General features: G+C 38.3%; 1 protein-coding gene across 1 annotated transcript; it reads left to right on the forward strand.

The window, feature by feature from the left end:
• The first annotated feature begins 772 nt into the window (after positions 1–772).
• Positions 773–10606, forward strand: LOC129173583 (transmembrane protein 106B-like). The gene is made up of 8 exons (XM_054764636.1): positions 773–895; positions 1976–2179; positions 3239–3302; positions 4425–4584; positions 5936–6076; positions 6143–6192; positions 7936–7989; positions 9156–10606. Exons 2-8 carry the CDS (start codon positions 1984–1986, stop codon positions 9289–9291), a joined length of 801 nt encoding a protein of 266 aa, XP_054620611.1. The 5' UTR covers positions 773–895; positions 1976–1983; the 3' UTR covers positions 9292–10606.
• Positions 10607–11439: the final 833 nt, after the last annotated feature.

The following is an 11439-nucleotide window of genomic DNA, read 5'->3' on the forward strand; positions in this document are numbered from 1 at the left end:
GACTTTATTCCTATAACATTATAATGTTTGCCCCAAACAAATTTTCCAAAAACTACAATTTTATTTTGTTTTGTTTGTTTCTCATATTCTGCGATTGGCTGGTGACCAGTCCTGGGTATACCCCGTCTCTTGCCTGAAGTCAGCTGGGATAGGCTCCAGCATACCCTAGTGAGGATAAGAGGCATAGAAAATGGATGGATGGATGTTTCTCATATTGCTTTAAAAGAATACAATTTTTTCTTAAACATTTCAACTCTATGCTACTAAAATGTCATTGTTTTTCCTCGTAATATTTTCAGTTTATTCTCGTAAAATTGCAACTTTTTTCTGGTTAGAATATGACTGTTTTCTCTTCATATTTTGACTGTATTTTTGTAAAATAACAGCTGTTTTTACCAAATTGCTTGTAAATTTTCTTCTTGTAATTATGACTTGATCCCCATGTTTTGATATTTATAAGTTTTTAGCAACCGAATTTCCCAAAAATTCCACTTTGTTGTTTTGTTTTCCATATTATTAGGACTTCAAAAAAACATTTTTCTTTAATATTTCTAATTTATGCTACTAAAATTAAGTTTATTTTTTGTCATAACATTAAGATGTTACTGTTGTAAAATTACTTTTTCTCATTAATTAAAACCTTTTTCTCATTTTGACTTTAGTCTTGTAAAATTACTGCTGAATTTTTACATTTTTGCAGATTTTTTTGTTTGTTTTCTTGTCATAATATATTCTTTGAATGTGCTGCAGGCCTGCGTGCCACAAATGGTCCCCGGGACACACTTTCCAGCATCCCACTCACGCAACGCGCATGTCTGTTTCTGTCTTGGTTGGTAAACATAACACTGCATGACCCACTCGTCGCAGTCCACTCAATCAGAAGCTGTTGCATAAGGTAAATACATTTATATCTATTTCGCACTAGTTCCATTGTCGTACAGCATTGGTTATATTTGTGTACCTTTGCATCAATGAACAGAATCGGCATAGTTGCTGTTGTTCATTTTGCGCGTTTAGTAGCTAGCTGCTAGTTTGACGAGTTAAAACCGGTCGGTGTCGTTACGTCTTCACCTGACTGCTTCATTGTTCTGTCTAAAGCGTATATGTTTACTATAGTGCATTAATTTCACACGTTCACATTTTCAACGTGGTAGGCTTACGATAGCGTACGTTGTAAATGTATCGTTAGCCGGCCACCTGCAGCTAACAAGTGACGCTAGCATTAGCTTCTTTCGTAGCGATGTGCGGATAAATACTTCCGAAACCAGGTCTTTATGCGCGAAAGTCGATATTCAAATCCAAATATTGACACTTTTGGTGGGAACTACTTTTTCTTCCGCCCGGATGAGTGTATAATACGTAAACGGACCAATGTGTGAATTGAGAAATTGTTATTTCAAATAGTACGTATTAACAATTAATCATTATTTTTAACGGTTTAATAATTGTATTTTTTAATTGTTTAATATACTATTTTTACGTACATATGATGTTGTCTGTTGTGTATTAGCTTGGCTATGTTGTAAATCACTAGGCTGCCTCAGTATACTTAAGGGTTTATGTCTTGTATTCTTTATGCTATGACTTGAAATACTGTACACTACTTTAAAAAATGTATCATACATTAGCACAAAGTATCGGTATTGCCGATACTAGCCTGAATTTGTCCCATTAACGGATGGGAAATGCAGTATCAAGTTACCTGACTAACATTTACCATCCAGGTGTGGGTACCGTCTTATTGAACTTAATTCAGCCTGACTGTTCACTTCTGTATTATGTAAAAAGTTGGAGCAGTATTATTGTATTTTAGATATATATTAGTAGTATTATAAATATTGTGAATAAATTTGTAATTTGAATTTGTATAGCGGTACTATGCGCATCCCTACCACACCGCCAAACTGCAATAGAAGCAGTATTTGCCACCAAATTGCACGGACCTTTCTGAGACTGTTCTGCTTTACATTTTCAGGTGTGACCATGTGGAAGTCATTCTCCCATTTTCTCAAACAGACTGGCTACGGTGTGGCTCAGGATGGCCTCACTGCACATCAAGAGGACACGCCCACTGAAGATGGGAAGGACGGGGACGTTTCCCAGTTTCCATATGTGGAGTTCACGGGACGGGACAGTGTGACGTGTCCTACATGTCAGGGCACTGGAAGAATCCCCAGAGGTACTGTAACACTTCTGTTTATGGTGTTCTGTTGTGCAGTAATCCCTCGTTTATCCCGGTTAATTGATTCCAGACCGTGATAAGTGAATTTCAAAGTAGGATTCCTTATTTATAAATGCAATGTTTTCATGATTAGACGGTAGAAAACCTGTTGATGATTTTCTAAACACGTTTTTTAACATTATTAGAGCCCTCTTGATCTAAAATTACACTCGTATAGTCACCTTTGCACTCCTATTACCCAATACAGTAGGCATAGTAACATAAAATAAGACATAAATGAGACTCATGCTCGTGTGTGTTGCTGTAATTGTGTTCCAATGCTAGGGGAGATGAGTGGGGGACGGACAGGAAGTGATGTTGAGGGTTCAGAGTTGATTTGAGCTGCAGTAGTCCGTGTTTGGGATTATTGTTTGTGAGATCATTCAAACCTGCAATAAAAGCCTGTTGTTCCAGTGATCAAGTCTTGTGCTTGTGTGTCTCACCGAACATTAGAGTAACATTACTGACATCTAGTGACCAGTTTAGAATACTACATATCATCACAATGTCTTTGAATGCCTTGTATTTGTATTTTAGTTCATTTTGATTCATTAATTAATATATTTTTGAAAAACCATGATAGAGTGAAGCGGTGAAATTCAAAGCACAAAATGACGAGGGATTACCGTAACTGCATTAAATGTGAAAAAATAGGGCCGTATCGTAACTTTTGCGTGTATTAAAAAAATTATATATAGCACTCAGTCCATTTTGTGTGCTTGTCTTTATGAATATGCAGGATATATGCAGATTATCAGAATACACAAAATACTGGGAGGACGAGATGCAAATGTCATCACGACAGCGAGAGAATCTTGCGCGCGCTTGTCAACATATTTGGACTGTGCAATTTTTTGTTTGTTTGTTCATGCAATTTAGCACTTGTTATTTGGGATGTTAGTAGATCAGGCCCTAAGTGAGTCTGAAACCTATTTCAGCAGGACCTTTGTCTGTAGTTCTTCAATAACTAAATCCATAGTTGTCTGCTTCTCTTCACTGACCTTGTCTTTGCTTCAGGACAGGAAAATCAACTTGTGGCATTGATTCCATACAGTGACCAAAGGCTTCGCCCCAGGAGGACGTATGTACATTTATATTTGTTTACACAATGTGTGGAAATATTGTGTTTGACATATCTAGTCTGTGCAATACGTTGCAACAGTTTTACAGAATCATTTCTGTGCTGTGTTATCTAACATATGCACTGTAATACCAATACATTTTCCTGTACTCTGCTTTGCCGATACATACAGTATGTATTGTTTTAGAAGATACAGCAATCCCTCTTTATGGCGGTTAATTGGTTCCAGACCCGACTGTGATAAGTGAATTTCCACAAAGTAGGATTTCCTATTTATAAATGGATTACTTTAGTAGTTAAAGCGTAGAAAACCTGTTTGTGACCTTCTAAATATGGATTTAGAGCCCTCTAGATGTGAAATAACACCCCTATAGTCACCTTTATGCTCGTATTACCCAATATACTAGACATAAGATGAAAAAATAAGACATATTAGACATAAATAAGACACATTACATTGGGAGAGTTTCTTGATGTTGGGAACAGTGTACTTCCTGGTTGCGATTGTCTTATCAACGTAACATTGCTGACACCTTGTGACAGTGTCGAATACTACATCTCACGTCTTTGAATGTCTTCTGAATGCCCTATATTAGTATTTTAGTTCATTTTGCCATTTATGATTGAAAATGCTTAATTTAGGTCAAGAATATGTAAAATCTGCTTAAATGTGTATATTTTTTTACTAATAGTTGGCCTCAGTCAAATACAATTTATTATTATTTATTTTTGGAAAAAAGGAAAGCCGCAAAATTTGAACCGTGAAGTGGCGAGGCACGACTGTATTTTGGCTGACACAAGCTTAAAGAAAACTACTAATAGTAATTATAAAATCACAAATGATACTTGGTTTGCATTAGGAGTGTAAGAGCGCGCCATAATCGCGGTTCGGTACATACCTCGGTTTTCAGGTAACGGGTCAGTTCATTTTCAGTGGAGTAAGGGAACAAATGCAAAACATCAACAGCTTAGCTTTTTGTCTTGAACGATTTTTAAAATGAAATATAAAAACTGCTTCGACTGTTGACTGTGCGCATTCCAGCCATATTATACAGTGTGAGCATTTTTCAGGGCTGACAAGTACCATCCAAAGTCTTAACAGACGTCCTGTGTCCTCCACAGGAAGTTGTATGTAACCGCGTCGGTTGCAGTCTGCCTGCTGCTGTCTAGCCTGGCCGTCTTCTTCCTCTTCCCTCGATCCATCGACGTGACCTACGTCGGGGTGAAGTCTGTTTACGTCAGCTATGACCAAGACAAGCACAGCGTCTATCTGAACATCACGGTGAGCCTCTTCAGCGGCTCACTGGTTCAGTATATATTGACACCAAAACTGCCCAAACTGTGGGTTGATTTATATTACCAGTGATTGGCTAAACTCAGCAAACCTGACAAGGTCACCATGACAAACTGTAGAAAATGGATGAACAGCTTCACTTCTCAATGCATGCCTCAGTCAAACCATCACAAATATCTTCTGGTGAAAGGATCCAAAGGTTTGAGGGTTTCCATACATACTGTAGCATACAGAAAAACTGAAGGATGATATGCCGAAACCAATCCAAGGTAGTTCTATTTATGAATAAATCATCAACAACTTAGCTTCGTGTTATAGGTGACAAAGCAAATTAGTGTAATGAACTCATTCAATCCCAGCCATTTTTTTAAATTCAACTCCCTTCAGTGCCGGCCATTTTAGAGGATTTTGTCTGATTTTTCAAGGCACACGGAATGTTGTGTTCTATGGCTATGTAAACATGGATCCTACCAAAAGAAAAGTTAGACTCTTGTCTTTCATTAGATGGAAAAAGTTTGTTTCTACCTTTTTCCGTTCTTTAGTAATCAGCAGTAGAACGTGGGTACGTTTCTGGAAAATATCAGCTCCCAACTAGAAAAGGGCGAAAACCAGCTTTTTTGTGAAAAGATACATTTCAAGCATAACTTTCACTTTGACACAAATATTTTGCTTTTGCAGCTCAAATATCTGAACAACTGCACCACAACAAAACACAAATATAACACTATGAACTATTTACAATTTGAACTATGAACTATTTACAATTTTCACATTTGGAACTACACTGCGTGTGCGTGCTTTGGAATTTCCCTACAAAGTTAATGTCAATGTTAATATTATGGGAATAAAGTCAAAATATTATTGGGGAAAAAAACAACAGCAAAAATGGGGAAAAAAAGAGCAAAGTTGATACTAATAATAGGCCTTTTCACCTATATGACAAAGCTGAGATGCATTTTTTTCTCCTTAGCACATCTACATGCGTTGCTTTAGTGGCAAAGTTGCATCCTTGTCATTTTTCACGATGTGGCCCTCGCTGAAAAAAGTTTGTAAACCCCTGTTCATCAACATAGTGAGATATTAGATGTTGGATAACGTGTACTTTGTATTTAAAATCAGCACACACTTACTGACGGAACATCGGGAATTGTGATTAACCAATTTACAACCTTATGAATCGAAGTGGAATCGATTCAGGAAGCTGGCCGTGATACCCAGCCCTGAGGACCTATACGGACTATATGCAGTAGAACTTTTTTTCCGGGTGTTCTTTGCTTATAAACATTGACTCCACGAGGAGTGCGGTTCGTACTGATCCATTTATCCACTCCTTCCTCAGAACACGCTCAATATCACCAACAACAACTACTATTCAGTGGAGGTGGCCAACATCACAGCTCAGGTGGAGTTTGTCAACACTGTGGTTGGAAAATCTCGCATCAGCAACGTCACTGCCATTGGACCTCTGGACATGAAACAGGTACCTCTCGATATGCCGACAAAACATGAAAGTACAAGGGTGACTCATCTTTCTTTTCATTTACAGATTGATTATATGGTCCCCACTGTCATAGAGGATGAGATGAGCTCCATGTAGTAAGTACTCCTCACCTACATACTTCTGGATATTATTATATTTATAAAAAATATATATACCGTATGCAGTCGTCCCTTGCCACTTCGAATTTCGCGGTTTCAGTCTATCACGTTTTTTTTTAATCTATACTAACAGTCACTGTTTCATTGTTCAATACGGCCTATTATTAGTCTCAAAATATGCATATTTCAACATATGTATTTTCCAGCATAAAAATGGTTAAATGAATTAAAATACAAATATAAGGCTTTCAAATACAGTACGTTGTGATGATATGCAGTATTCTACAGTGGTCACAAGGTGTCGAGACAATAGCCACCGCAGGAAGTACTGTACAGAACAGAAAGTAAAAAAAAAAGAACAAGGAGGACATGCACCAATGCTATCATATGTAAATCTATATTATGTCTTATTTTCTCTTATTAAATCTACTCTATTGGGTAATATGAGCCTAAAGGTGACTATTGGGTGTTATTTCATGTCTAGAGGGTTCTAAAGAAATGTTAAAAACAGTATTTAGAAGGTTTTCTATGCTCTAAGTATGAAAGTATAAAGTATAAATTTATAAATAAGGAATCCTACTTTGTGGAAATTCAGTTATCACAGTTGGGTCTGGAACCAATTAACCACGATAAACAAGTTATTGCTGTGTAGATATAGGGGTAGATAACTAAATGTGCCTCGCGAGTCAACATAACTGCACACCCCTGCACTTTGAACAGTGGTCGGCAACCTGCGGCTCCCACACCAAAGCTGAAGAAGTGTGCATTTTTGAAAAGCGTATGAAATATCCGACTCACTGCAAGTCCGTGAATGCATCTACACTGCGTTCGGGCTGCTGATTGGATGAGCAAGGGAAGGGGGAGGGCACGTCTTTGTGTTACCTGGCCTGCGGTAATCTACCTACAAGTATAACCATGAATACATCCGTAAAAAAAAAAATATCAAGGGAAAATAGAGAATTTAATTCTGTTTGGACATATTCCTTGGTCTTCACTGCCAGTGACGCTGGCTTACCCACCCGTGTGCTTGATATGTGGCGAGAAATTAGCAAGCAAGCACTCAGCTTTTTCTCAAAAGTACCCAACTGCAGATGGGCGTAAGTGAGGGATTTTGCAACTACTACGGAAGGTTGAGCAGAGAGCATGGTTGCTCGATGAATGCTCCAAATTCAACCGGTACAACAGCTGCTAGCATTGTGACTGCATCAGAGAGCGTAAGGAGGGGGAAGCCGTTCACAGATGGAGAATACGTGAAAGAATCGTTCATAAAAATATCACAGGATCTTTTCTCTGAGTTAAAAAAAAATCCACAAGAAATTATTCAGAGAATGAAAGAAATGCCTCGCTCTGCAAAGACAGTCAAGGACAGGACGCATAGAATGGTGACAAACATCACCAGTAGGTAAATTAATGAATTCAGTGCAAGCATATTGAATTGCCTGTGATGAGTCAAATATTGAGCAGACAGCACTGATATGCAGATATGTGAACCCTGATGGGCTTTTTTTTATGTTAACATTGGCTACATCTTGTTTTAATTTTACACAAATACGTGAACGACTCACAAGACTCACTCACACGTGTACTCTATATATCTGTATATAAGCTGTGTCTTGTTTTCCACCTCAAGACCATTCATCTCTACTGGAAGAGGAGGCAAAAGTGCTCTTTTGATGCTAATGGTTGCTGACCCCTGTCTTAGAACATCCTAAACTGACTGATATTTGTTTCATTTCACAGTGACTACTGCACTCTACTAAGGATCAAAGTGCACAACATAGTCTTGATGATGCAGTAAGTCGTCTTGGTCTACTATCGGACAGCTGAGGCCTGTACTACGAATCATGCTTAACTTATCCAAGATCTCTTCTTTGTCTTCCGGTTTAACTAAGCCACACATTGAAGGTGTGGGATAAGCGGTTCTACGAAGCTGGATTAGTCAAATCAGTTTTTTTTGTCTTGCCATGAGCGCATTCACATACAGGGGGCTGAGTTAGCGCCAGATGTACAGTCCCAAAAAAAAGTTGCTCATCATCCACAATCCTTATGTGAGACATGAACACACGTCTTTCTCTTCTCTGTGTGTTCTAAAGATATAAAAATAGGCTACAACTTTATTCTCGAAATCTCAGATTATTTTAATACGCCATCATAACAGGCATTGTCTGAGACAGCTATGAAAAGGGGGGACTTATGTGACCGTGTGTGGGGGACGGGTTAAGGAAGGCGGAAGTGAAAAGGGCGAGACATGCTCATCTGTTTGTGCTCAACTGCTCTGTTTTGCTGCCACGTTATAAATAAAAGCTTGCCTGGAGCAAGAGGAAAGTTTCTTTCCTTCCTGAAGAGCTATGCTCTATTTTCCCTCGGACACGTATGACACGTGATATTACGACTTTATTCTCGTAATATTACGACTTTTTTCTCGTAGATTTACGACTTTATTCTCGTAATGTTAGGACTTTTTTTCTCGTAAACTTACACTCTTTTTTTTTTTCTCGTGAATTTACGACTTTATTCTCGTAAATGTATGACTTTTTTCAAAATCTCATTGTTTTTAGTCTTGGCAAATCCTTGCTTTTAAAGCTCGAAGTACTCGTACTATCTGCGCTGAGTCAGCGCGGTCCCTGTCAACGAACGATGATGTCATTTTCAGAGACAACTGATTGGTCAGTGGGCCGGGCTTTTATAGGCTGTGATCTCTTATTGGTCAGTGGGCTGCACTGTTTTTGGCTCTTGTCTTGTATCGCGAAACCTAACCTGCTCACAAGCAGATCAGCTCCAGCGTATGAGTTACCATGGCGACAAAAAAAAGTGAACCAGCTTCCTAGAACGGCATATCCTGACTTAATCCTCCAACTCATCCAGGGTAAGGAGAAATCCTGCTTCGTAGTACAGGCCACTGGTGCGTGTTTGTTGGTTGGTGGATGGGGGACCTCACTTTATGCTTGTCCTCTCTGCAGAGTGACGGTCACCACCACGTACTTCAGCCATGCTGAGCAAGTCTCACAGGAGATGTACCAGTATGTCGACTGTGGAGGGAACACCACTTCCAACAGTGGAATGACCAAACCATTCAGCATTCCTCATCCAGAGTAACACCGCCTCAATCATGATCATGAGGGATTATAATAATTATAATTATAATGTTCACTTTATTTGCTATTTAAAGAAACTACAGTTAAGTAACCTCTCGCCACTTTGTGTTTCGAATTTCACAGTTTCACTCGATCACGTTTTTTTCAAAAATATATTCAGAAATCATTGCTTTTTTTGTGGTTGATTTTAGTCAAAAATATGCATATTTAAGTCAATTCTACATTTTTTTTTTTTTACCTAAAGTGCCAAGCATAAAAATAAATGAACTAAAGGCACTAAAGGCATTCAGAAGGCGGCTTCAAAGATGTTGTGATGATATGTAGTAGTCTACACTGGTCACTAGGTGTCACTAAGGTTACATTGACGAGACAATAGTCACCGCAGGAAGTACTGTACAAAACAGGAAGGTAACCAAAAAAAGGACATCAACAAGGTACTCTCCCAATGCTAACGTGTGAGTCTATATTATGTCTACTATATTGGGGTAATATGAGTGTGAAGGAGACTATGGGGTGTTATGTCATGTCTAGAGGGCTCCAATAATGTTTAAAAAAACCTGATTTAGAAGGTCTGATTGGTTAAAGTTCTAAGTGGCTGTACAATTTGAGTTTGTGACAAGACTGTTTCCATTCATATGTTCTTTGCTTTATGGTTTGTTTGCTGTAGTAAACATGACAGAGACAGGTTCTTTAAGTATAAAAGAAGGTGTGTAAATCCAATGTTGATTATGCGTACCTACCAATAATGCACTTTATAAGTAACTGTAATTTGCACTCGTAACTCTAAAGCTAATTCCTTAAGCACAGTACTGTGTTGGGCACATATTGTTGCATAGTTGGACAATGGAAATACTGTTGCAGCATGAAAACAGGGGTGAACCGTATTTCTTTCAATGCACGCTTTGTGATTTGTGTAGTACCTTCTTATGCTGTATTTTCATTTTGGCTCAAGGCTATCGTTTGGAGTACTTAGAACTGACTGTAGGTTCATCGAATGTGTTCTTTTTTTGCAGTGGGATTTCCTTTTTCCAAACAAAGGAGAAAAATGTTAGCATGCACAAAATGTCAACATGTTGGGGGGGGGGGAAAATCATTTTTTACCACAATTCTATAAATGACTGAATTGTAACCTCTAAACTATTTTAAATACATTCATACATTTTCCATAATAATTTTTTAGACAAAAGTAAGTCAGCGATCCTGTAACACTTTGTATTTTCTCAGCAATGTTGTCAATGACAACATTTTGTTCTTTTTTAAAATCTTATCCTGTACCTTATTTGCTCAATAAACTACATTTGAAAACAAACTAAATTGTTGACTCCTTACTTGAGAAGACTTGTTGGTTAATTGTAACATGAATTTTGACATAAAATGAAACATACATTTGGGAAATTAACGTCAAAATGACATCAAATAAAACATTGATGTTTTCTGGTACGGTTTGGTCACGAGAGAAACCTAGATACACACGGACGTAATTTTGGGGGGCCACGTCCCTTGCACTTTTTCGAAAAACATTTTTGACCGTTCACACGTCAAGCCCTATGACCAAGCGGAAAATGACCGCTCAAGGTGTTTCCTTTCAAACCGCTCACAAGGTCATCGATTGGCTCAGCCGAAGTTTTTGCTAGCATATGATTGGCCGTCCCCGCTGTCACTCCATGAGCGCCTTGACTTCCAGTTTTAGTTTGATTAAAGTAACGTTATTATTGAACTTTCACAGCAAAATGTATTTTATCTCAATATTTATGATGTTAGTTTCTATAACTGACATTTTAAATAAAATTATCTTCAAAACAGCCACTCCCACTACCCTCTCCACTTGGACTCTTCTGAACAAATCGCAAAATCATACTATGATCTTGATAATGTCAAAATAAAAGGTATCGGCATCGGCGATTCCGGACCTGTATTTACTTGGTATCGGACGATACCACAATGTGTAATCGAGCGCAAACACACCCCTCAATTGCAGTCAGCTGACTGTCCAGGAAGGGCAGGATTTTTGACGGCAGGAAGTAAGTAAAATATTACGGCATCACCACTTGGACAATCGTGCTCCAGCGGAAGTGGCATCACTTGCCACAAGTAACTTTGCTAAAGTTGGTTTATCATATTGTAAGCGGCGGTAACGTACACCAGAAGT

This window comes from Dunckerocampus dactyliophorus, chromosome 20 (genome assembly GCF_027744805.1).
Source record: "Dunckerocampus dactyliophorus isolate RoL2022-P2 chromosome 20, RoL_Ddac_1.1, whole genome shotgun sequence".
In the NCBI taxonomy this organism is placed as follows: domain Eukaryota; kingdom Metazoa; phylum Chordata; class Actinopteri; order Syngnathiformes; family Syngnathidae; genus Dunckerocampus; species Dunckerocampus dactyliophorus.

Excerpts from the sequence above, each read along its gene's own strand:
- LOC129173583 (XM_054764636.1), top strand. The coding sequence starts at position 1,984 with ATGTGGAAGTCATTCTCCCATTTTCTCAAACAGACTGGCTACGGTGTG. Across the intron at positions 6,193-7,935 it reads GATGAGATGAGCTCCATGTA|TGACTACTGCACTCTACTAA; the intron begins GTAAGTACTCCT and ends TTCATTTCACAG. Across the intron at positions 7,990-9,155 it reads AACATAGTCTTGATGATGCA|AGTGACGGTCACCACCACGT; the intron begins GTAAGTCGTCTT and ends TCCTCTCTGCAG.